Genomic DNA, 27,674 nt, shown 5'->3' on the forward strand with positions numbered 1-27,674 from the left:
CAGTATAATTTCAAAACTGACAAACCCTGCACTAAGATCTGTCAGATTATACTTCAATATGTGGAACCACTGCCGTCTTAGTTTGTATGCAAGTATGTGATATTGTAGATAATTAACCCATTTTTTTGTGATTATTGCTGTTTTGTTTGTTTTTGCTTGGTCTATTGTTGTGTTTTTAGGGACCAAATGTGTCAAATAAATAAAAAGTTTAAAAGTAATAATAATGTATTAGTAATAATAATGTATTAGTGCAGTGTATTTGAAAATAAACACAGAAAGGTATTTTTTGAATAATAATTATTCTCAATTCTTGCCCAATAATTAAATATTAATTCCTCTCAAGAAAGTTCAAATAAACCTTTATTCATTCCACAGTGGAAATATTTCCATGTTACAGCACGAAAAAAAAAAATCTGTTTTATGCTGATGGTACATTAAATCTGTAAACTAGTGAACCAGTGTTGATTTATTCACTGATAGAGGCTTCAAAGCACTTTTTTTTACATTGCTCTGCTTAATGCTTAATAAGTCAATGTAAAGTGTTTTGGTGTCTGAGTACAAAAAGCATGTATTCGTCTGAAATAATTGAATTGATGCATTTGTAGACTCAAATTAAAGCTATATTGACTGCTTTTTTTTTTCTATGTACATTACAGCTGGTAGAGGTAAACTGATTTATCAGTTTTGTAGATGAATTAATCGGCACTGATAGTTGTTTGCTGGGAATAACGGCTATCTTCAAAAAGCCAAACCGAATTTTTTCTGGGTAGCGTCCTTTGCTGAAGTAACTAAGAAGGTCTGCTGTCATTACGAGAGTGGCCACTAGAGGCAACACGTGAGACTGAGTGCTGCACAGAGAGCACTATTATATTTACTCTTTGTATAATTATATTTGTTATCCAACCTAACTGTCGGTAAATTCGATCAACCTCTAATAGCTGCCATTCTTATGCTTGTGTTCAAGATGAAATTACATAACTGCATAATGTACAACGTTATCATGTCCCAAAATAAAAGAGTTTTCCATTCCCAAAGTGCTCCCACTTCATCAGACTGACAGGTCCTATTTATGTCAGACCGTGAACAATAACATGCAGTGCACTTCACTGTGTCAACTCCTTCATGTGACCCCCTAATAGAGATTCTAAAGGTTGACATTTTTTGCATCAGCCATTTAAAATGAAATATAAAAAGCTATTTAGGTTTGATCCCTATCAGCTGGGAGGACTAAGGACACTGGAAAAGTCACAGGCATTAACACAATTTATGATGTGGGCCAATGGAAACCTTTGCTTTTTTTTTTTTTTTATTGTCCCAACCATTTTTGGAATGTATAGGTTGATTGAAAACTAGCTTTATGTAGCGCAGACCATGATAAATATCATAGGATTTAAAGATAGTGTTAGACTATCTAACAAAGTATACAGTTTTGAAAGACAGAGAACAAATAATGTAAAAGATAATCGGCATTGGAGAAAATATCTCGCCAACCAAATCCTAAATTTAAATTTTCAGCATTTGGAAGACAACCTTGTCCAGAGCAACTATTTTTTTTATACAACTAAACAGTTGAGAGCTTAAGGGCCTTGCTCAAGGGCCCAGCAATTGAAGCTTGTGTTCGCAGGGTACAGGAGTTGCAGATCCAAAGTCCACCATCTCCAAGTGTACAAAGCTAGAGGTGGACTGATTAATCGATTTTGCCTATTATTATTAATATTATTATTATTATTATTAGTTGAATGCTGGAACTATTGGCAAAAATCCATGCCGATTTTGCTGTTAGTTTTTCCGGGTTGCGTTATACAGTATGAGAGTGGCCTCTACAAGCGAATCACTGATGCCACGTACTGTTTTTTAATTAGAGCGTTACTTTATGTTTTAGTTTGAATACACGCCTTTTATTTTCATCAATTTTAATTTAATTTTATTTAATTGTACATTTTCATGATTCAGTACTGCTTTTAATTTTTGTAATAAAGTTTAGTACTGTTTTACATTAAGTATTATGGTTTTTTTTTTTTTCCAGTATCCATTTTAAAAACTTTCGGTTGTTTAATCAGTGAATCAGCAAGTACAGTACGATCAAACCTAGCTATCTGTAAAAAAATCAACCTCTACGCAGAGTTACCTCTTACCCTAGCTACAGTCGTAACTCTAACTGCATTCATATGAAAAATAACAAGAGTTGAAATAAGAAGAAGAGAAACAACAACAACAACAGAGTCAGTAATTTGTTTATAAATATCCCAGCTTGTTAGGAGGCTGGGGTCAGAGTTTAGAGTCAGCCATAATCTTGACCCTCTGGAGCAGAGACGATTAACAACCTTGCTCAAGCCCAGCAGTACAATTTGGAAGTGCTGGGCTATGAACCCCAAACCAGAAGCCCAGAGCTTCAACCACTAAGGCACCACAGAGAGAATGGCAAGTGAATGTCCAGTAGAAAAAGCTGAAGAACCTTCTTTTGTTTGTGCAGTAGAGAAACAATGACCACCCATGAATGAACCAGTCCAAGCAAAGACAAACTGAACAGCCACCTACAGCTCTTGCAGCTTGGCAAGGCAGCAGCGGGGTCCATCAAGCTAGGGATGTCATAATGAAGAAACAAACTGAGAGGTACGACAAAGAACAGAGAAACATGAGGCAAGGTTTAAGAATTATTCAAGAATGCTCAATAGGTTAATGTATTGCAATACACTTGATGCCACTGAGGTGTGATACAGGCAAGGCTGGCACAGATTTAATAGTATGGGTAGCTTTAAATGGTTACGGTTAGCAGGTATTACATGGAAATGCAGATCCCACTGTGTTCTGGTTAAATAATTTTTAAATGACAGATTTCCTAAAAATATTTCCTATTAATAAAATAAGAAAATATCCCACTATATTACTTTGCTTACAGTATCACAAAATATCGTATCGCAACCCCTGTATCGTGATACGAATCGTATCGCCAAATATAACATAAACATAAACATAGCCCTAGTTCATGCTGTCCGTTCAAGTTGATTTGGCACCTCCGGCCCAGCAAATTTGCAAAGACCTTGAAGAGTGTGTATCTGGACATCTTCACATAAGTAATGAAAGAATTTTTATAAGTCAAGTCCTATATTGTTGTCTATCTACTCAGGAACACGGAACTCCAGTTCAGTCATGGTGGTCATGCTCAAGAATCCGTTTTAAAGTCAAGGGTACACACACTTATCAATGAAGGGCAACTCTGCCCCAAGCAATAAAACGACAGCTTTCAGTATTATGACTTTTTTTTTTTATCTCCATATCAGCCCAGAGGAGACTGTATTGATTTTCTACCAAAGCTAATCATGCTCATGAAGGGCGAAGCAGCTAAAGAAGCTTCTTTTTTTTTAATCCAAGTTGATCTGAGGTCAGGTTTATGGTTCCTCTTAGAATACTTGGGATTTATGTGTGGGGGAGAACTGATTATGTGTGAGAAAATAATTTCAAAAGAATCATCTCCTTGCAGTTCATCATGCTCATGGGGAGAAGGGGGGGGATGAGATCATGGTCAGGGGATGAGGAGAGGACAAAGGGGCTTTGATAGAAGGACTGAGAGAGTGGCTATGAGGAGACAGAAGATGTGTGTGTATGAAATATTTAGAGTATTCACCCCATGGCTGTATGTGGTGCAAAAGAAACGAAGAGACTCAAGTCGGGAACAGAAAACATGCAAAGAAGATGCAAAGCTATAAAAAAAGACCGAGCTGACCATATCAGTATGTCGTTCCGATACATGGAACAATCTGGACCAAGTTGTTGAATAATTTTTTTATTATTTGTTGATAAGAAAGCCTGGTCCTGACCTCTATCCCCAACCACAAACTGGTAGATCCCAAGACATTCCCCAGTCAAATAGGAGATATAATCTCTTCAGAGGGTCTTGTGTGTTCTCTAGGGGCAGAAATAGCCATCACGGTGCCCGCTGGCACCCGGTCGCCCGCAGGGCCTGTTCTATAATTAGCACCAGTCACCAGGGAGCTCCGTCTAATAATTGTGTCCTTTAGGAATCAATAACACTTGCAGTGATGTAGATTTGAAAATGACAATATTGAATACAAAATTTTAAAAACAAAAAGGTTTTTCTACACATGAACTCTGACCTTATCTGGTTCAAGACAAACCTCGATCTCCCTCATTGCTGAGACAAGCTAGCAAGCGCAAGATGCAGATTTTGCCCAAAAAAAAAAAAAAGGAAAACGTACCATTTTCAAAGAAAACTGTGTATGTCTCATTTGGGGAGGGCGACAACAAAGTGGCACAATGTCGAGAGACACTTGTCACAAAAGTTTCCATGCTAACTACCACTTGGCAGCGCTCTACATGAAGGAAAAAGCCTGAGTAAAAGGCAAATGGTAAAATAATGGCAGTTTTTCCACAAGGGTACCCTTGAAGTACAGTAACTCTCAGTTTCTAAAATTATTTTTTTTAATTAATGCATTCAAATTTTTATTTGTATATTTTATTTATATACAGCTCCCTGAGATGGCATAGGGATGAAACCTTGAGAGGAACCAGACTCAAAAAAGAACATCATCCTTATCTTTTGGCACCAATAGCTGAAATAAATACAACCTGTGATCGTGAACCATTGCAGTAGGCTGTTGACATTAATTACAGTCCAAATAAAATGGGTTTAAAATGATTAGCAACAGGTGAGCATTCTTCAGTTAGGGCTATATCCTTGGTTCGGTCATCGTGGAAGAAAAGCTAAATGCTAAGAACACTGAGCACAAAGCCAATGTACCTTCATCCATACTTCTGGAAAGTTGGAGGGAACTTGAGAACCCACACACCACCATATGTAACATGAAATATACAGACTATAGCCCTGATTTCAACATTGAACTGACAGCCAGGTAGAAATACAACTGCAGAGACGGAGCAAATATAGACGCATTGACATATTGATTCTTGAAAGATACACAGACAGCAGGGTAGACAATTCTTTATACGTATTCTTGTACGAAAATATGGAAGGATACAGTGTTTTCAATGTCTGGAATCCTAAATAGGTGTCTAAGATGACCAGAGTCTGGCTGAGAGACAGAAAGAGAGAGAGAGAGAGAGAGAGAGACAGAGAGAGAGACCCCTGCAGTGTGTTTTCTCCAAGACTTCATAGAGTTTCAAAAGGCCAGCGTGACATCCTGTGTCCATGAGCTGCAAAACGTGTTCAGAGATAACGGTGAGCTTCCTATAACTATGATTCCTCCCTGATTTCTAGGTCATGCACAAACCTGTGCCAAAGTTTCTTTTCTGGAAATGGTTGTGGGGACGCATTAGTGATTCAGGGGCAGGTCTTTTAAAGCTGCACGGCCGAGTGACACTTCACTGACTTTCACTGAGCCTGATTTAGATGCAGAAGCAGGCAGTGGACAGATAAAATTAATACAGCACACAAACAGCACACAATAAATAGAACAGAACAATGACTGAACAGACAATGGAAAGAAAAGAAAGAAAGAAAGAAAGAAAGAAAGAAAGAAAGAAAGAAAGAAAGAAAGAAAGAAAGAAAGAAAGAAAGAAAGAAAGAGTTAAGGATGAAAAGAAAAGAAATTATGACAGAATTAATAGACAAAAAAGAAAGAAAGAAAGAAAGAAAGAAAGAAAGAAAGAAAGAAAGAAAGAAAGAAAGAGTTAAGGATGAAAAGAAAGACAAATAATGACAGAATTAATAGACAAAAGAAAGAAAGAAAGAAAGAAAGAAAGAAAGAAAGAAAGAAAGAAAGAAAGAAAGAAAGAAAGAAAGAAAGAAAGAAAGAAAGAAAAGAAATAATTAATGACAGAATTAATAGAAAAAAAAGAAAGAAAGAAAGAAAGAAAGAAAGAAAGAAAGAAAGAAAGAAAGAAAGAAAGAAAGAAAGAAAGAAAGAAAGTCTGGTTGTATTGATTATGATGCTTTCAATATAGCAACAGAAAGAAAGAAAGTCAAGGTCACATACAGGTGATCACACAAACACAGACATAGACAGACAGACAGACAGACAAACAGAGACAGACAGACAAATAAAAAAATACTAAGAATAAATTGGTTCTAAGAGAAGAAAATAAAAATAATAAACGATTAACGCAGCCCTTAAGAATCTGTGAATGTGTCTAATTCGTCTCATTTGCATCGTGGGTCTTCATCGGGAGCCAGGCAGAAATGTCTGCTTTATTGGCAGCACCCCATGTGTTCATTGTATTTGTAGTGAAAGAACACCTTGTTTTCCATCAAAGCAGTGAGTCCATCAAAAAAGAGACAAAGTGGAGCACACAATACTGCATTGTTCAGAGTTGGGACAACAGCGCCTCCTTCTGACTAGCCAAATTGTCTACAGTTTAGAAAAAGAGATTTTTGAGGGAAAAAAGGAAAACGGTTCCGAAGCTATAATTATTTGAAACATACCAGACTGGCGGTGAGGGATGGAGCCGACTTGCCGAAACTTTGGGAGCGCATGCGCACCAGGTTGGAGCTCTCCGTCCCCGAGGTGGGCCACGCCTGCTGAGCCGATATGTACGGCAACAGGTACTTCCCTAAAAAACAAAATCAACAATTAGCATTAATCAGCATGTCATGGAGGTCATTGGAGACTAGTGACCCTTCAACACAAGTCATAAACATGAGCTAATATTAGGTTTCCTAGCTTAAGGCTCTGATAGCAAACAAGGTCTTACAAGGTTAAATGTGCCTCAAACTCGTGAGTTAACCCATTTGAAAAGAATAAAAGGGCTGTCACAGAATCCAGATTCAAAGTAAATCAGAGTTTAAAAACCCCTAGTTGACTGACTTTCATTGAGCCTGGTTTAGATGCAGGGGCAGGCAATGAAGGAAGGGAAGAAAGCAAGAAAGAAAAAAAAAAAGGTAAATCTATTAATTGTTTTGTCAATATAGCAACAGACTTAACTCAAAATATAGTCAATTTAGCAACAGACAGTTAGAAAGAAATTTCTAAACTCTAGTTTTAGTAATTATGCTTCCTTGATATGGCGAAGAAAGAAAGAAAGAAAGAAAGAAAGAAAGAAAGAAAGAAAGAAAGAAAGAAAGAAAGAAAGAAAGAAAGAAAGAAAGAAAGAAAGAAAGAAAGAAAGAAAGAAAGACAGACAGACAGACAGACAGACAGAGACAGACAGACAAATAAAAAATACTAAGAATAAATTGGTTCTAAGAGAAGAAAATAAAAATAATAAACGATTAACGCAGCCCTTAAGAATCTGTGAATGTGTCTAATTCGTCTCATTTCCATCGTGGGTCTTCATCGGGAGCCAGGCAGAAATGTCTGCTTTATTGGCAGCACCCCATGTGTTCATTGTATTTGTAGTGAAAGAACACCTTGTTTTCCATCAAAGCAGTGAGTCCATCAAAAAGAGACAAAGTGGAGCACACAATACTGCATTGTTCAGAGTTGGGACAACAGCGCCTCCTTCTGACTAGCCAAATTTTCTACAGTTTAGAAAAAGAGATTTTTGAGGGAAAAAAGGAAAACGGTTCCGAAGCTATAATTATTTGAAACATACCAGACTGGCGGTGAGGGATGGAGCCGACTTGCCGAAACTTTGGGAGCGCATGCGCACCAGGTTGGAGCTCTCCGTCCCCGAGGTGGGCCACGCCTGCTGAGCCGATATGTACGGCAACAGGTACTTCCCTAAAAAACAAAATCAACAACTAGCATTAATCAGCATGTCATGGAGGTCATTGGAGACTAGTGACCCTTCAACACAAGTCATAAACATGAGCTAATATTAGGTTTCTAGCTTAAGGCTCTGATAGCAAACAAGGTCTTACAAGGTTAAATGTGCCTCAAACTCGTGAGTTAACCCATTTGAAAAGAATAAAAGGGCTGTCACAGAATCCAGATTCAAAGTAATTCAGAGTTTAAAAACCCCTAGTTGACTGACTTTCATTGAGCCTGGTTTAGATGCAGGGGCAGGCAATGAAGGAAGGGAAGCAAGAAAGAGCAAGAAAGAAAAAAAAAAAAAGGTAAATCTATTAATTGTTTTGTCAATATAGCAACAGACTTAACTCAAAATATAGTCAATTTAGCAACAGACAGTTAGAAAGAAATTTCTAAACTCTAGTTTTAGTAATTATGCTTCCTTGATATGGCGAAAGAAAGAAAGAAAGAAAGAAAGAAAGAAAGAAAGAAAGAAAGAAAGAAAGAAAGAAAGAAAGAAAGAAAGAAAGAAAGAAAGAAAGAAAGACAGACAGACAGACAGACAGACAGACAGACAGACAGACAGACAGACAGACAGACAGACAGACAGACAGACAGACAGACAGACAGACAGACAGACATGCTTAACTGTAAATGTATTAATTAGGCTACTAGAAGGCAAGGTTGCTAGCTAGCTAAGATTAGTCTTGAAAAAGCAATTTGTGTCAACCTTAGACAGGTTTGCTAGCAAACTAGCGAACATTAGGCAACAGACTGATAAATGTCTAGTAGGCAAATTTGCTCAGTAGCGAACATTAGGCATAAAATAAATGATGTATGCTCGCTAACATCAGGCAAAATCTTTATGTAATTTATCTTAAAAATAAATATTCGAGTGAACTGAATTCCTGTCCCTCCATAGCAAGCGGTCACCACACAAAAGATGTTTAAATGATCGTGTTTGTTCAATTATTTATACACGTTTTATTCGATTCCCTCCTAACAGTGCATCTGAAATGAGTGATGTACTGCCATAAGGCTGTTTTTACACATCACTCAGCACCTCCTTGACCTCCAAACCAACTAAAGCTCCATTTTATTCCTAGCAAGTAGCATACTTTGGTGAAGCGCTAGTAAGAAAACACAGCGTGTTGATACACTGATTAATACAGATCACGCTCACACCTTCATGAAATATGTTTAAGCTCTTGTACTACAGCCAAAGTGAAATTGGCACAGATGCAGCACTTTTTTTTTTAATCATTAGCATTGCTAACATGGTGCTCAGGGACATGTGGGTTTTTTTTTCTAAAAAAAAATTTCCGATAATAAAGCAAAAATCTGAAACAGCTTTGCAACATGTGCTATCGTAAAGTACTTACTGTAAGTACTTGTAAGTATTGTGTGTGTGTGTGTCTGTGTGTGTCTGTGTCTGTGTGTCTGTGTGTGTCAGGCTGTCCATATTGGTAATCAGGTGAAAACAGGATATAAGGAAGGAAAGCTGTGTGTGGAGGAGTTTCCTTAAAGTCATTTGTCAAAGTCGGATGAAACGTATATTAATCATCACACACACACACACACACACACACACACACACACACACACACACGCAGTTTTTCAGCTCAAATCAGTTTCTAAAAGGCTGAGATTTAAAAGTGTTTTGGGACTTTTTGTGGACACACACAAACACACAAAAAGTATTATATTTTCTTATTTGAATTGTACAAAAAATATATAGATTCATTCTGTTCTCATTTGATTTTCATTTAAATGCTTATTCACTATAGCACAATTGTTCCACATGTGTTAAAAATGGGCGGGGCAAATCAAGCAATTTTTTCACCAAGAAATACATTAGCATAACTGTAACTGGGGTGAAGATACATTTTTAAATTACACATCGACTTTAGCTCCTTGTTTATAATATAATATTCGACTTAATAGTATTCTATTTTAGTTAGCCTAACTTGAATAAATAATGGTTCGAATTAAAAGCAACAACTTCTTATTGCTAGTTATAATAATAATTATCATGAGGCAGGTTATTGACCCTTCTTGCAATTAAATATTGTTTATTTCCTTGTTTGAGCAGTTTGAAGAAGTGTGTACCATTGTGTATAACTGCATTTGTGTTTTAGTTGAATTAAATAGAATCTCTCTATTACAGTGTTGTTTTTATGTCTTGTGCATGGATCACTGGGGTAACACACATGAGCAATAGGCGTGTAGGTACCTGTCAGCGCTCCACCCAGGCTCCCCCGTCGGAGCTGCCTTCCGTCTTCGCTCAGCTGGCGGGTTAATTTAATGGGCAGGCTGGAGCTGGTGTTGGAGCTGGTGCACATCTCGGGGTTACTCGTCTTGCAGAAAGGCAGCGGGGGTGGAGACAGGATGTTATCCAGCTGGAGCATGGAAGAGGTAAAATATAGTGTAAAGTACAGTAGTGAACCAGAAGCCCACATAACACTGATAATACAGTACTAGAAGTGTATGTGATAACACAACAGAGGTGTTTTTAAATGTGGTTGTATTACTTGTAACAGAACAGATGTGTGCATAGGGTGGAGATTTTCTCATGTGACACTTATCCTATTGTTTGTAAAGCTATAGTAAAGAGTTTATGTGTATTTTTTTTGTGTGTGTATAAGTGCTAGCTCAGTGGACTTTTTGTCAAAAGGTTATGATTTTAAATCACACCAACAACAAGCTGCGAATGGTGAGCCCTGTAACGCTCAACTGCTTAGTTGTATAAATTAGATAATTGGAAGTGGAAAAGTGCTTCTGCCAGATGGGATTAATGCTAACGCGATTTCTCATGATAAACATTAGCAAAGTTTAAAACAAACAACAAAAAATGGACGTACGACAGACACATTTTGGAAAGTTCTTTTACTGTGTATGGCCTTTAATGGCATCATGAAGGGTGGAATTCCTTGTATGGGCACTTCTCCTGAAAGAGCACTCGAACACAGAAACCAGAGTGAGAGCAATAAAAGTCGTCCTTGTTCAGCTTCCCAAAGAACCCAGTTTTACGTGAAGAGTGAGTACAATTTTGAGTACAAAGTTTCCCAAGTGTCTTTGTTTGTTCCAGTCACTTCTTAAGCTCCACCCATAGAGAGATTAATAAAGCTGCTTTTCTTTTATAAATCTGATAAAACTAAAGACTCTTTGGTATATGAAGGATGCAATACACTACACTATAAGTACTCAAGATTAACTTGAGATTGGCTGAAACTGTGTGTGTTATGTCCCATTTAAATAACTTGGTAATATCTAGAATCTACAGACTGGGCTAGAAAGAAATCAGCATCACTTCAAATAATTCCATGCACTTCCACTTGTAAGCATGGGTGGTGCTGTTGTTTTTGTTAGAATAATCCACTTTAAGCCTTTTGTTTACAGCAAACAACACAATATAGATGTAGAAAAGCTACAGCAACACGCCTGCACTGCATTAAAGCTCAAAACTCCACAATAGAAGAGAGAGAAAAAAAAACCTTTCAATTTGGTTTCAAAGCGAATTTGCCTCTGGGCCTGAACAACCCTACCATTGTCAATGTCCCTTGAAGCTGCTCCACATGATGCGACATAACAGCCCATTATTAATCATATTGTTTGGACAAGTTGAAAGGAACCCATGTCCTGATGAAAACAGAAAAAAAAAGAAAGAGAGACTCTCAGTGGGATAACAGTAGCGGAAAAGCTTCCACCAGACGAGCATAAACACGACTGGAAGAGGGAACACCCAAACGTCTTTCAGTGCTTTTTTCAAAATGCTTTCATTAGCTCAGCCTCTTTAGGGAATCCTGGCTGCCGTTAGTTCATTTGTTCAACTGATATTTGTTGAGAGCATGATACTGACCAATTGTGTTAGAAGTTGAAGGTGCAAGAGAGGGAGTTTTCTACATTTCTACAGAGTATGACACATAACCTGGTGGTTTGAGTTTTGTAAACCCCAACCCACCATTATCACAGATATTACGCCTGTAAATGTGAACTGGATTCGAATTACAATCCTATTATTACGAGTTGCAGTACAGTTGCTGCACAAACGATCACTAGAACTAGTCCATATATCTCCTGTTCAACAGCTGCACTGCCTTCCTGTTAAACAGCACATTGAATTTAAAATCCTGCTTTTTTTTTATCAGACATAACATTATGACATTATGACATTATGAGCGTTGAAGTGAATAACACTGATTATCTCTTCATCATGGCACCTGTTAGTGAGTGGGATATATTAGGCAGCAAATAAACATTTTGTCCTCAAAGTAGAAGCAAGAAAAATGGGCAAGTGTAAGGATTTGAGCAAATTTGACAAATTGTGATTGAGACGACTGGGTCAGAGCGTCTCCAAAACTGCAGCTCTTGTGGGCTGTTCCCGGTCTGCAGTGGTCAGTATCTATCAACAGTGAAGGCTGGCCCGTGTGGTCAGATCCAACAGACAAACTCCTGTAGCTCAAACTGCTGAAGAAGTTAATGCTGGAAATGCTCAACTGGTCAGGACTGTTTCAGCAGCAAAAGTGGGACCAACACAATATTAAGCAGGTGGTTATATTGTTATGCCTGATTGGTTTACATTATATATTTTTTACATTAACTGCTTACTGCAAAAATGTGAAAACCCCTGACACAGTCTACAAGTTAGCAAGCTTGTAATGCTCTGGACATTTTTTTTTTACATAAAGGTTTGCTGTTGCAAAAGTTTGCACACCACAGGTTATGTGGGTAAAAAGGAAAATATGCTAGCCTCTCATATCTGATGTGATGAAGGTAGTGTATGACATCTGAGTTAAAACAGCTGAAGCAGGAAGTCATGAGCAGGAGAGAATCCAAAAGCTTCCCAGAGGATATAAAAGTAGACACAGCTACATAACCAAAATGACTACCTGCAGGTGACCTTCTTCAGAACGAATAACTAAAGTACACCATATATAAGAAAACATAATACTACCTACAAGTACACAAACAGAACCATCTATAAATAAATAAAACAAACATGGTTTAGCAGGTAGATTTCGGCATAAATCTGTTTGCTAAAAACTTCAGGAAAGCAGGTCAAAGTGTGAACCAGCTGCTGACTTCTTTTTAAAAAAGGGAAAAAGGAAACTACTTTCTGTTAACAACAGTGTTAGCCTCAGAACGAATGTCCTCATCATCAAAGTGTCCTAGAATACAGTGCAACACTGTTTTAGCTTCTATCAGTTACTCACACGTTAATAAGAAGGAGAATGTATATTTAATATCGGAGAAATGCAGTTATTTTACCCAACAGTGCCTGAATAAAGACTTTAAATATGCAGTTACTGTTGAGCCCTTGGGAAAAGCCCCTAAGAAATAAATATGAATTGAAATTATTGTAACTTGCTCTGGAAAAGGCCGTAAAGCTGTAAATGTAAAGTAAGGGACAATCCACAGCTTGGTGCGAGTAACACATATTTAATGCATGATGTGGTGATTAATAACGGGCAACAAAAATGCATTAAAAATGGTGTAATGGACATCAAGCCGTGATTTATCACACTTACACCACACCAGCACTAACAAGTTCAAGCTGTCACTGATGTTTAAAGTGCAAAACTGACTGAATGAATAATAACAGTTAATTTTAGCAAGTTATTTCATATACAGAGCTAGAAGTCTACCTCTGAATCACACATAGAGGGAAAGATGAGATGAGAGAAAGTGTTAAGGATGAAAAGTAAAAGTAAAATGAAATAAATACTAGGAAAATAAACAGAATTAATAAGAAAGAAAGAAAGAAAGAAAGAAAGAAAGAAAGAAAGAAAGAAAGAAAGAAAGAAAGAAAGAAAGAAAGAAAGAAAGAAAGAAAGAAAGAAAGAAAGAAAGAAAGAAAGAAAGAAAGAAAGAAAGAAAGAAAGAAAGAAAGAAAGAAAGAAAGAAAGAAAGAAAGAAAGAAAATATTAAAGATGAATAGAAAAAGAGTGTGTGTGGGTCTGTACCACATCATGAAATGAAGCTGTTGGTGTTAACTCTTTGTGCCATTTCTTTTTGTTATATTTCTTATTTTAACGTTTTCTTCTCCGGTCTGTGCTAAAATGATCTTGTCTCTGATGCAGATGGGATATAACCATAGCTGGACATCCTGTTATTGACTGAATACTCTGATAACAGAGTTTATCCCTGCGACACACAGCATAATCCCACTATATACTCCAGCAAAGCTCTGAACTTCAGCTGCTATATCTCAAAGCTGATGGCAAAATGCTCTTTTATAATTAACAAGGTCAAGAAAGAGTTGGCATCCTTAAGAGGATTATAGACAAATAAAGAGAGAGCTATCACTCTGAGGGAATGCTGAGGATTAGAGCTAAAGGCCAGAAAGAAACGTCTGTACTGTAGTGCTGCACAAAAAAGTTGAGAGTAAAACAGCACAATGTCATGGAGTTAATTTTTTATTTTTTTTTAAACTGCTTACAGTTTATATGTTCACAAATTAATAATATAAATTTTAGAGTTTAGCCAGTAGTGAATTTCACCGATTGATAGTTTAAATCATACTTGCCAATCCACCAGGGTTTTTTTGAAATGGATACTGGATTTAAAAAAAAAAAAAATAGAACTCCATGTAAAAAAAGTACTGAACTTAATTGCAAAATTAAAAATAAAAAAGTACTGAATCATGAAAATGTGCAAAATGAAATAAATATATACATTTGTTGAATTATCAATGAATTATTCATTAATACATATAATTATAATATTAATAAATTATATAATAATAAATATTAATTGATATTAAATAAAATATAGCGCTCTCCGTGCAGCAGCAGTCTCGCATGTAAAAACAAACAGCACATAGTATTAGTGATTTGCCCTCTAGAGGCCTCTCTAGTAACGACAGTGTACCTTCTCAGCCACTCCAGCAACAAACGCAACCCGGAAAAACTATCGGTATGGATTTTTGCCGATAGCCAATAGTTTCAGCAATCAAGAACCATTTGCTGTTTACTCTGGAAAAAAAAACGATGAATCGGTCGACCTCTAATTAGTATTTCCATAAAACTCATTTTTATTACAAATTTTATATCTGAATGTTACAAATTCCATACTTTTTTACAATCCATTTATTAATATTTTATATTTGGATAGACTCCGTATCCAGGCATGGCACCTTCTAAAAAGATCTTGAATAAGGGTGCATCAATTATTTATTTGTGTGTTATTATAAGTACATCATGCAGCCGGAGTCATGGTTCTCGAGTGGTGCTTCGGCCAGACCATTATTGTGTTCCACCCCCCATTACTAGTAGAGGACAAGACAGGAAACCAGCGTAAATAATAAAACATCTCTAGGAGGAAATCGCTGTTTCAGGTGTCAACCCTGCAAGCCTTAAGGAGACAGAGTCAATTCCGATGAAGAAGCTGTACACTAGAAACATATGACGCCATGTTCACTCTTAGATGGAGATATAGACACACACACAGAAACAGGCAAAGCCTTTAATGCATTTAAAAAAAAAATTATTAATTTAAAAAAAGTTCCATTACATCACATAACCATCATTCCGAGAGGTCATGATCTATCTTGAAATGCAACATTTGTCCATTTTAAAGCCATACTGCTCTGCATACAGTCTATATGTCTATTTACATATGAAAACTAACAGGAACTTCGAAATCTGAAATTCTACTGAAAGCGAGATGTCTGGCTCATGAGACGAGGACCCAGACGAGAATAAATTAAACAACAGTCAAGAACAGCAGGCAATCAAAAAGCCCATGTTCAGCAACGACCTTTACAACAAGAACACCCGTGTATGTATGTATGTGTGTTTACTTTGGATTGATTCCTGACGTGACCTTGAGTTTGAGAAAGGCACTATATGAATCATACGTTATCATTTTGTCAGCCAACCAAAAAAAAAAAAAGAAAGCTCAAACAAATCTTACCTAAAATGCATGAGTGCAATTATGGTAATGGGTTTTCGCATTGATTGAGTGTTATGTAAGTGTTGTATAATGTTAGCTATTACATGTAAAAGCTGAAACGATGCCCAACTCCTGCATGATCATCCCGAGTAAAAGCTTTGTCTGAATTACTCAGAACGTTTCAAATTGTCTGGTTACATAATTTTATTATGTAAATGTTAAAAAAAATGTTTTTAAAAGTCTTACAGCATGTGTTGATCGACTGAGTCGAGTGAGAAGGGTTTACTTTGTGGATTCGATTATTTTTTTTTAGAATAAGTTTCCAGTTAAATGATTTTGACATGAATGAGTCCCCCCAATGTTCACAAAGCTCCGCCTTCAGGATCTTAGCTAGCCTGCAAAACGTCTGACAGGAGCCGTATCCAAATGCAAATAGTTTTCGGACTTTACTCAGCGACTAAATTAACTTTTGCTATGGCCAGGGATTATCACATTGTTTGCTAATCCTATTCCAAATCTTTTAGGTTAATTTGTTAAAGTACTATCTAGAAAGCTGCATTGGGACAATTTCCACTGTTAAAAGCGCTACGCAAATAAAACTAAATTTTATTAAACTATTAAAGCTTAAAAAACAGATAAAAAAAAAATTAAGATTATTCAAAAAACAATGTTTCCTCAATGTAGTGGTTGGAGCTCTATACCCAACATATTAGCCGTTTTCATTTAAATGTTTCATACAGGCGAACACAATTCCCAACGGTAACCAAAAAGCTTTTATTACTTTATCATTAACTCAAACGTTATTAAAATCTGAAAGAATTAAAAGATTTATACAGTGAGGTCAAAATCTAATTACACCGTATTTAAATTATATGTTTTTGCTCATCATGGATTTACATCATGGTTGTTTATTTGAAATAACCCTTCCCAGATTGCGAAACAGCAGCAGTTGCTTCTCTAAGATAATTGTGCTAATGTATTTCCTCCTTGGTGTTGTGTTAACAAACACCTGAATGCTCCAGAACAGTAAACTGCTAAAAACTTGGGCTTTTATAGAGATGGTCATAATCGCTGATGATCAGTTAATCACGGGCATTTGATAAACAGCACCTGGCTGCCTCTTATCCGCTTAATTTCTTTGTGTAACTACTACTGGAAGTAGTAAAGGGGTGCTTAGTTTTCACATAGGGCTTTTTCATTTTGGTTTGCTAATGCTAATTTTTAAGAGCTGATAAGGAGCAGGTGATTTTTATTATGTCCTGATACACTTTCCCAATGCTGTATATCTAAAATCATTAGTAGAAAAGTCAAGTATGCTAACTCAGTGTTGGGCAGTGCACAAATTAGCACCAGTTCTTAGACAGCACTATCACTAGCACCTGTAGGTTTACAAGCTATTTTCAATGTTTGTTTTACACAAACTTGTTTTTAACTAGTAAAATTCTTTAAGCTGAAATTCATTAGTAAGGTTTACTTTTTATTAATATTGACATAACTAATGATAGAGAATGATGGCGAATAGAAATTGTAGTCTAAGGTTGAAAGAAATTGCTTCAGAAGCCGTTTCTGCTTTGAGGAGAAAAAAATAAAAAATACAGGTGCATATTTTTGCCTCCTGTCCTGAAGTAAATCCTGAAGTAAATTTCCAGACACCATGATTTAGCCCTATGGTGCTGGTATTTTCTTAGTCCTAAACTTCAAATTCAGCTGCATGCTAACAGAGTGTCTTTCAAAACAGCTGTACACACGTACTGCTCATATATACACAACCTTGTACTGCTGAATGAAATTTTCCCTTCTGTGATGGTTATAATTTACAACTATACAGATATCAAAAACACAGAGGCCATTTTATAAGGATCAAGTGCTAGTTCTGTTTTGCTAGCCACAAAGCAATTCGTGTGTTTTTTAATTCAGTGATAAACTTTGAACCTTTTGGAAAAGATTTAACATTTACGTTCATGATATTTGGCAGATCCAAAGCAGTTAAGAGTAAACGGCCTTGCTTAAGGATCCAGAGGAAGCTGGTCAGTGATGGGATTTGAACTCAGAAGTTAAGATACTGTTCTCCAACTTCCCACAATTGTCCTACAATTAGCATGTTAGCCAGCTAAGCAGTTATCAACAACTAGACTCCTGTGGACTGCGAGGTGTTTCATGGGGGCTGTCAAGTCTTTCTCCTTCGTCTCAGTCAGAAATCGTTCAATTTGACACCCTGTGCACTGTCAGCATCAAGTGCATAAATATAGCATCAAAAATAGCCACAGAATGAAAGATGGTGTGGTAACATGAGAAACAGAAGCTGTGAGGTATTTCGTTAGCAGCCATCAACTTCGATGTGGGTGTAATAAGCATGAGTCGATTTCACTGAAAGAGCATTTGAATAGTAAATAAGCCCTTTTTGCATTTGACAATTATTCGCTAGCAATCAAAGCAGTTGCTCACTAAGCAACAAAAGCTTAGCAACAAAAATACTGACTCGAGAAATGGCTGCTGTTTTTCCTCAACAGTCAACATTTGATGTAGACCAGCTTATAAAATGTTATTAATTAAATATTAGCCTAAACACTTGGTCCGTGTTATGTCAACATTTCTCCACAGACACATGAGGCATGTTCAATGACCGGATTGTTCTTGTTGTGCGCCTACATGTGCTAAAGTGTTCGCGAACTGGTCTTTTTAAACAAATGAAAACATTAAAACTGGGTTAAAACTCTCAAGAGAATCGATTTTCTTTAGCCTCATGATAACTGACAGAATTTAGAAAAATATATTCATGTATTTAATTTACGTGATTTACACACATCATCCTCGTAAATCTACATATATGCAAGTATACGAGGATGATGTGTGTAAATCACGTGAATGTGTGAGTGTGTGTACACTTTATCTATTTGTTTTTTTCTCCTTAAAGAATTGTTCCAGACCTTTGGTTCATTAAATTAAAAACAAAAAGCTGCTTCACCACTATTTTTAACTTTCATCCATGGAATGTTGAAGCCCCACGCTACATGATCTTAAGACACAAATATTGCCTTTAGAAACCAGAAAAATACTTTTGCCAGATCCCAAATCTCCAACCACTTCTCTCTAGCTAAAACAATCTGTTGTATTGGTCCTTAAGTAATAAAAGTTTTTATAGAATTTTTTTCCCAAAGAAAGGTCAAATGAATGATCCTGGAGCCAAAGTGAAGTTTCAGATACACATAGGTGACCCCTGGCTTCTTTGCATATCGGCTGCTTTTACTGTTGATTGTCTGCAGGAAACGTCTGCCCAGTACTCTTCTCGGAAACCATTCAATAGCAGTGCATTGCTTTAATGTTCAATGTGGTGACCACAAAATGTCTCAATGCAAATTCCCAAAATATAAAAATAAATAAAGAACTCATAACAAACATCACAAGTATTGCATTTCCCATAAAGCAATAACGTAACCAATAATAGACTATGACTGTCTGGCTATGATGAAGCTATTTGTTGACTTTTAAGGAACATAAGGAACTAGATAGGATCTAATGACAAATGTTCAACAACTATCCAGCCCTCGAAATGGCTCTTCAGGACACAGGTGCTATTCTATAAATTGAGAGAGCAAGCACAGTCAACTCACCACAATAGTATTGGAACAGCATAAGAGAAAGTTCCCAAAAACCAACCACTCATCACCATTGTTCCCAATGACCAGTCACTTATTACCCCTGTTCCCAATAACTAATCACTGATTACCCTTAACACCCTGGTTCCCAGAAACCAATCAAAATTACCAATGACCAATCAACACCATTGTTTCTAACAACCAACTAGTTCCTAACTAACAACTTCCTGAGTGTCTATCTCCTGCTCGGTACCACTGTTTCTCTTATTAACATCTTTAAAAAAAAAAACTTACTTGTTCATGTAACATGTAACATTGGTATGCAAATGAATGGATAATGAATATGCAAATGAACCAATGACTTCATCAGGGAACTAGTGATAAAGAATGCATTATGTACTTTCTCTTTGATTAAGCCTAAGCAATTTATTAGGCTTAAACATTACCTACAATGAACATGTACAACGAAATAAATAAATCCAAACATTGATAGACAAATTTATTGCTGTTTGCTTCAGTAACGGCGGAAAAATGCATCACCGACAAAAACAAACAGGGAAAAGCGTCTGTGTTTTACTTCCACCGCTACGGTCTAAAGATACAGCAAGTATGACAGAGGGAATCATCAGACATCTGGGTGACCTCATCAATCACCTCTGTTCCATTCCCATCTAAACCTCGCTTCTCGAAAAAGGTCACAAACTCGACCCCATCTCTCGTCTCCCATCTCCCATGACCTACAGCCTGAGTGGAGCTCAAAGCTGAGAGCTTCTGCAGCTCGACAAACACTCCTGAGAGACGACGGCTTCCTGTGAGCCCCAGCTCTGTGTGACTCGGAGAGTCTGAGAGTAATATTGGATATCTTTTATCTGTGAGATGATCATGCAGTGATGTCTGTGCAAGGAGGAAAAAAAAATTCCCTTTTTTGCATTACAGCCTAAAGAAACCGAAATAAAACTGTGTTTTAGGGAGAGAAAAAAAAGAGGCAGCTGTAAATGTTATCTTTTCAATTGTGCACAGAAAATGAGGAATTAAAACCAAGAAAAAAGAAGGTAGCACTAAAATTTGGTGTCGATATTAGAAAACTGGAAGTTTACCACACTGAGCATTTGCTTTTCGTTTTCTGCTGTTGTTTCGTTGGATTTCAAAACCAACAAAAACTAAAAAGTATGAGAGAAAGAAAGGAGGGGCTAGCGGCTACATCCATACTCACACTTCTAACACATCTTATACAATGTAACCTAACCCTTACATCACCTCTATCTAATTCATAGATGTGTATTTATAGCAGTATTGCATATGCATAATTCTTTACCATTTTCTGTTCCTTTTGGTTTCACTATTGTTCATTAACATCACTTTATATTCAGTTTTGGCAACATCAGTCATGCCTATAATGCATAACTGTAAGAGAGAACAATCGAGACAGAAGGATACAAAGAAAGAGAGAGCAATAGAGACGAGAGGAGAGAGAGAAAAAGAGGGGGAGGGAGAGACAGAGAAAGAGAAAATGCATTAGAGACAGAAGGAGAGTAAGAAAAAGAGGATGATGAGAGAGAGAGAGAGAGAGAGAGAGAGAGCTATAGAGATCGAAAGAGAGAGATAACAAGGAGGGGGGAAGAGGGAGAGAGAGTGAGAGCAATAGAGGGAACACAATATAGACACAAGGAGAAAGAGAGTGGGAAAGCAATAGAACCCATAGGGGAGAGAGAGAGAGAGAGAGAGAGAGAGAGAGAGAGAGAGAGAGAGAGAGATGAGTTGATAAATGAGTGAGTCAAATGTTTCCAGTTGCTCGAACACAAGTGATAACATGAACTTCATCCAAAGGTCTTTCCACAATATTAAACATAACACTAACAAACACAATGTAGGAAATTACATTTTTAAAGTTTATTTGTAAAATAACAGCAAGCCTTGATATGTTATATAACCAAAACATGTCTAGACATGCCTCTCTATTGAGAGAAAAAACCTGCGCCATACAATAACACAAAAACTACATAAAATATCCTACTTTCTGGTCTAAATACAGAAAGCAAAACCCTGACAAAATGTTCTTACCTGGGAAATTCCTCTTGCAACTCTCCTTTAAGACGGAGTGAGATACGCACCGTTCACATTTCGAATGAGCAGCAGACTGTAAGCAAGATCGAAAGCATACGTCACGCTGGGAATGACCACTCTGACGGCCGACTTAGAGCTTTAAAGTGATTATAGACGAATCCTCTTTGCATGCGAGTCATACAGCGAGTGCGCAGACTTCCTCCACAGCAAAAAGCGAAAAGAAAATACAAGCTGGTTTATTTATAATGATGAGTCTTAGTTGCCAAGCTTTGGGAAATCTAACAGGCTATGGGGCACAGTAGTGAGAGCTAACATGAGCCTCGGTGTCACTATTTAACTGAGTCAGGAATACTGAAGAGGTCATGACCGTTAATATATTAAGATTTATTCGAGAGAAAACAAAAATCTGTATCAGGGTTTATTCTGAATTGAAAATAAAGGGTTTTAATCCTGGGACTATAACTAATCTCTACAAAGATAATGTTTCTTTTATTATTTTTTTTTTCCCTGTATATAATAATGGAATGGAATAATGGAAATATATTATTTTACTTTTATGGTTTTAAAAGATGCATGTTTCTTTTGTATATATAACAGTCTAAGTCATTAAACACATGAAGATTTACTTTGACCAAATAAATATATAAATGTACAGATGTTAAACTTTATTTTCCATTACGAAAATTCTCTCTTAGCATGAATAACAGCTTTACACACTCTTGGAATCGTGACAATTAGTTTCTCCAAACATTCAGTCGAAATATGCCGTGCCTTTTCACAGTTCTACAGCAGGCCACTCAAGATCTTCCACTTCAACCCATGTAAAGCATATCTTCATGGAACTTGCTTTTGTGACATTGGAACAGATTTGGGTCTCCTAGTTTAAGTGAAGGGAAAATGTCATGCTTCTGCATCCACAGCTTTGTTGTAACCAAACATGGCTGGAAAATCCATTTCTGCACATGGCCATTGCCATTTCTTCAATTTGTCAACTTTCTTTCGGCTTCTCCCATTAGGGGTCGCCACAGCGGATCATCCGCATGTTTGATTTGGCACGTTTTTACGCTGGATGCCCTTCCTAACACAACCCTCTCCATTAATCCGGGCTTGGGACCGGCACTAAGAGTGGCTGGGGTTGGTTCCCTGACCGGGGATCAAACCCGGGCCGCTAACCACTAGACCACCAGGGAACCTTCTGCAATTTGTCAACTATAATGTGTAATTTACAGTTACTTTATTACTGTTTTCTATTTTTAATTCAATTCAATTATCAGAAAATAGAATTTTTAGGTGCCATCAATTTGTAGATAGATTTTTGTTTGAATCTTATTTTGTATTTTTTATATATTTAGCATTCTTTAAGTACAAATTGCACTTTGGTATAAGTATTACATTACAAAATCAGAGTGAATGTCAAAGCTTTACTATCATGGCCATTCTACTTCCCCATTCTGTCTGTGGAAACTGACACTTCCGATTGAGACCTATTGTGAAAGTCCAGCTAATAACATCAGAATAATCACTTGCTCGCGAAAACCATGTGAACCTTTACTGAGTTCAAGGAAGGCTGAAAAGGAACAGTGTCTCTGCTCTAGGCTACAATGTCCTCTCTTATTTAGATCACCGGTCAGGAGGGAGAAGAGAAAAGTGAGGGGAAACTATTTCAATACTGGGCCAAAAAAGTCACATAAAGGCGGTCAGCGGAAAGAAATTCGACCTACTGTTCAGGCAGGTCATTGCACCACTGCACCAACAACCAGTAAAACATCAGGGCATCAACAAGCGAACAGTAACACCGTAATCACGTTCGCCTAGTAATTTGTGCCTAGTAAAAGTGACTGAATTCAAATTCTAACTGAATTTAATCTGAGGTACATTATTTTTAATCTAAGGTACATAACTTTCATCTGAGGTACATAGTCTTAAATCTGAAGTACATAATCTGAGGAATATAATCTTTTTAATCTGTTAAATGAAAGAATAGTATTCATGTAACCCTTTTTCATCTAACTTTATCTTTATTAGAATCGGTTTGTGTGTTCTGAGAATGTCTATGGCTCGCGATGCTACACAATTTTCTTAAAAATAATTGCCAGGAGGTTGAAAACATACATTTTGAGGCAAATACAAGATGAGAATCGACCTCAATATCTTTGTGATTTGTTGTTATTAAATGAAACACTGAATGATTCCTGAATCTTCATTGGATGAGGTTTTGCTGTGATAGAAATGGAAAAAAAAAAATAATGTGCAATAATTCACCAAAGTCTAAAACTATCCAACCAAATAAATTGTAGACAATGGTCAAATGGAACATTATCAAAATCCTAGTCATGTCGATTCCCAATTCCAGAAACACTTAATGGGAATACACACTGCATAGGACTTGTTTTGTGAAATCAATCTTTGTGCTTTTTTTTGTCCTAAACATATATAAAACTTTTTATAAAGTTGGACACTCTCTGAGGTAATGCAAGATAATCACCAGAGGATCATAACAACCTAAAGAGACATGCACTGATGATCAGATGTGACGATGTTGTATGAAGAAATCTGCAGTGATTATGGTTGAATCACACAGAATAAATGATTGCTATATAAACCACAGAGATGGAAGTGTCTTCACAATGTGCTCGCTGCAGCACATACAGCACACACCTCTTTTTAATACAAATAGCCAGTTCTTTATTATAAGCATTTGTCAAGCTGTCCATGATTAACAGCAAGTCACAAGATTATGTGCACAATATATGTGTCCTGTACATATAACCACTCTGCGTTAAATCCAACTCAACCTGGTTTCGGTGTGGTTCTGCTGGAAGAGTAGGAAAGAGCGAGTTTATGTCACACTAAAGCCAAAAAAACAAACTTTTGTCACTAATGTCAATTACATACAAATTTCCAAAAATGTGTTCCCTACTTCAAATTATGAAACTAATCCTGTCCAAATAGGGTTTCTCACCAAAACCAGTCACCATTTCGTTTGACCGAGCATCTCATTCGCATTATTTGGTGTGTTCAAGAAATACTCTTGACCTGCCCACAAGAATGATTTAGGGCATGTTAAATGTGACATGACCCAACACATGCTCCAATTCCAGTCCTCACCAGGTAGGTTTTGGCATTGTTCTTAGGATCTTAATAACTCTGTACAACTGGATGAACTGGTCTAGACGGGTACAGTGAAATAAGTTTCAAATAAGATCACCAGTGATGCTGTAACTTGTTCGGTCACCGATTTCCAAACGCAATTATAATTATATTGTAAATTGTAAGTAAAATATTTTTAGAACGAATTTTCTACTGGCACACTCTGGTCACGTCATACGTTTTATACTATACTGTATATATCAGAGTTGAATCACAATAATAGTTATAATAAGCCAATTTCATGCAAATGTTTTTAAACTTCTGGCCTAGAAGTCATCTGGTTGAGTTATAATTGATAAAACAAAAGAAAAGGACAAAGATTGGCTAAGCAGTATGGCAAATATACAGCAGCCTACAAAAGCAAAGGTGTTGAAGGCACTTAGCTAAATTATTATGAAGTAAATGCTAAACTAAAAACACTGTTTCTGCCCACATTATGCTTTAAAGGATAATTTCTTTTAAAAACCTAAACTACAATACAAAAATGTAACATTTAAAATAAAAAAAAAAGGAACAAAAGTAAATAATCAACTATATTTTCCTCCACGGAGTAACACTAGACTTCGCTGTTGTGAATGCTAAGATAATCCCTCAAAGTGTATTTACATACAATATATCACAATAACTAGAAATTAGTCATAGCTTTCACTTTCACGCCAATGATACTGTCAACTCAATCATAATTGTCACCTCATAGATCACTATTTGGTCTAGAAATAATATTTTCACATCGAATTTTCCCTTTTGTAGCTCACATTTTTGCCATGAAAATACCTCAGTTGCTGAAATGGCATTAAAATCTCTACTACAACTACTCTCCATTGGATTTCTCAATAATGAGACGTTTTTAAGAGCTGAGTCCTGACTGACTTTTATGCCTTTATTTTGGAGTTGGCTGAAATTTACTCCAAAACGTCGCTGGAAGTGTGCCAACAAGACCAACGTGGCACACAACTACTGTCTCACAGGATCAACAAAAATACAACCTCAAACAACAAATTAGCAACTGAACCATTTAACATACCACAAACATTTGAATATAAATATATATAATTTGTTTCAGGGTGGAGTTTGGTTTTCTCCTCAACATCCATTTATTCCAAAATTGAAACGTTAAATCCATTCCCAGTTTACTGAAAGACCCATTTAAACACCATTAAATACACTTTATTCTGCATTTGGTGACTCGGTAAACAGTTTAAAGCATTATATTCTTAAAAACAATATGTTAAGCACAAAAGACCATTAAAAGCAATAGGAGGGCAACAGCAAGAAAGCTGTAATGGATTCTAACGTTTTTTAACACAGCTGTCCCGTGTTTTTCTTCATTCATTTTTATTCGATATAGTACGTAAAAATTGTGAAATTGTGAAATTTTAGCATCAGGTAAATGGCATTATTTTCATAAATGAATAATTTTCCAATGATTCACACAGACTGTGGTGTCGATCATAAAGCTGTTCAAGTCAATTCATATTCTGATTGTAAAGTGAATTTAATGTAAATCTTAATGTTGATTCATATGATGAATGAATGAATCAACATTATGATCAGTTGTCAATGGTCAAATTTTATATTACAGAATTTTGTGCTCACGTCTATTGATATATATCGACAGTGTAGTTGATTCACAAAATATTATGATGTCAGTTCATATACTAACAGTTGATACACAGAAGAAATATTAAAATATAGTGCGTCAATAAATATAGATTGTGTGGTCCTTCGTATATTTAAGTAATGGGCTGTGCATTTGACACCTAGGCTCTCAGTGGGGTCCTGCCTGAATCAATCAATTCATAAATGTGATGCCACGGCTATAGAAACCATCAATATTACACAAAAAGATTGTAGAAGAGAGCGTTGCATCACAGACAGGCATCTCATACAGTGGGAATGAATTCCATCACATTAAAGCAAAAAACCCAATGATCACAATTCAACAATTCTCTTTTCACTGCAGCCACAACTGCACTGCACATCATCTCTAGCAGAAGCATCACAATATTTACCTCGTGCATTTTTTCAGTGCATTGCGGTTTTTCTGTGGAAAAGTCCAAATTGTGTGTTTGACAAATTCTACCCGGAAGAAAACACAAACGTATAAATGGTTCATAAAAACTCAACAGCTGTTCGAACTGTTCTGGCTGATCTCTTCTCATGATGTCCAGCTTTTTATGAAAGGTCCGTTTTGTAAATGTGATTTAAAGTATATCTGGAATCCAATTTGTTTCTTCTGATTGAATAGAAACCTCAGCATAAACAGACAATCTTTTAACCAGTGCCTCAGAATGAAGAGAATAGACTATTGGGAATTAATGAATACATAATCATTGACAAATAGATATTATAACGAAGGTCAGTGATTCTGATAGTGTTGAGGTCAGAAGAAACGGCCTTACTGATGGCCCAACACTAATATTTGTAACGATTGTGTGTGTATGTTCATATCTTGTGTCTATTCATATATCATAGTGTGTCTGCTCATATATTGTTAGTGTGTAATCATATACTGATAGTATGTCAAGTCATCTACTGATAGTTTACATGTTCATATATTGATAGCTGCTCTATTCATATATTAATAGTGAGTCATGCAGTTAACTACATGCACAAAAGTTTTGGCACCTATATTCTGGCATTCTGTTTACCCTGAAACACACACACACACACACACACACACACACACACACACACCTGTCCACGCAGTTAGTAAACACAAACACTGAGCAAAATGCTTTAGACATGCCAGTGTGTTTTTTCATTCATTTAGACCTGTGGGTAATTTTACCATTTCATCTTCCTCCTCGTCGACTTCATGCTCTTTATCTTTATTCCTCATTCTGTCTTCTGTGCTGTCGTTCTCGGATTCCTGCTTCCCCTTTTGCTCGTGTAATGTCAGTAAAGCTCCACAACGCCGCGGCTCCACATGCTCCGGGTCGGATTCGGGATCTTCTGAATTGCAGCATAAATCCGCCTCGGACACGGTCTCGGTGTCGGAATCAGTACTGGATGAAGTTCGGATCCCAGATCGTTCAGCCTGCTCTCTCTCCATTGCGATAAAAAAGAACCCCGAGAAGTTGTCCAGGCTTAAATATTACTCCTTGTCCCCCAGAACCATGGTGTTAAAGTTTTCCTGGAGCACCTTCTGAGATTTGAGGTCAGGAAGCTCCGCTCAGAAGCTCCAACGCGCTCCATCCATTATGTTGCTTATAAAAATGCCAAACGCGGGTATAGGTAGAATGTAAACCCCGCCCATTGTTGCTGTAGACACGCCCCTTCTTCCTTATTTGGACGCTTTGATGACCTTTGTTCGTTTTAAATG

General features: G+C 36.8%; 2 protein-coding genes across 2 annotated transcripts in view; both read right to left on the reverse strand.

The window, feature by feature from the left end:
• The window catches only part of mast4 (microtubule associated serine/threonine kinase family member 4), a 74,400-nt gene extending 67,876 nt beyond the window's left edge, over positions 1-6,524 (reverse strand). Inside the window, exon 1 of the mRNA XM_046839874.1 lies at positions 6,401-6,524. Within this exon, the coding sequence (XP_046695830.1) occupies positions 6,401-6,451 (51 nt within the window). The 5' untranslated portion in view covers positions 6,452-6,524. The remainder of the gene's footprint in view (positions 1-6,400) is intronic.
• A 61-nt stretch (positions 6,525-6,585) lies between these two features.
• Positions 6,586-27,540, reverse strand: LOC124379467 (microtubule-associated serine/threonine-protein kinase 4-like). The gene is made up of 4 exons (XM_046839835.1): positions 27,141-27,540; positions 9,880-10,045; positions 7,510-7,637; positions 6,586-6,594 (listed from the first exon to the last, which is right to left on the reverse strand). The coding sequence occupies exons 1-4, from the start codon at positions 27,402-27,404 to the stop codon at positions 6,586-6,588; spliced, it is 567 nt and encodes a 188-aa protein (XP_046695791.1). The 5' UTR covers positions 27,405-27,540.
• Positions 27,541-27,674: the final 134 nt, after the last annotated feature.

The sequence above is a fragment of the Silurus meridionalis genome, chromosome 25, assembly GCF_014805685.1.
Source record: "Silurus meridionalis isolate SWU-2019-XX chromosome 25, ASM1480568v1, whole genome shotgun sequence".
Taxonomy (NCBI): domain Eukaryota; kingdom Metazoa; phylum Chordata; class Actinopteri; order Siluriformes; family Siluridae; genus Silurus; species Silurus meridionalis.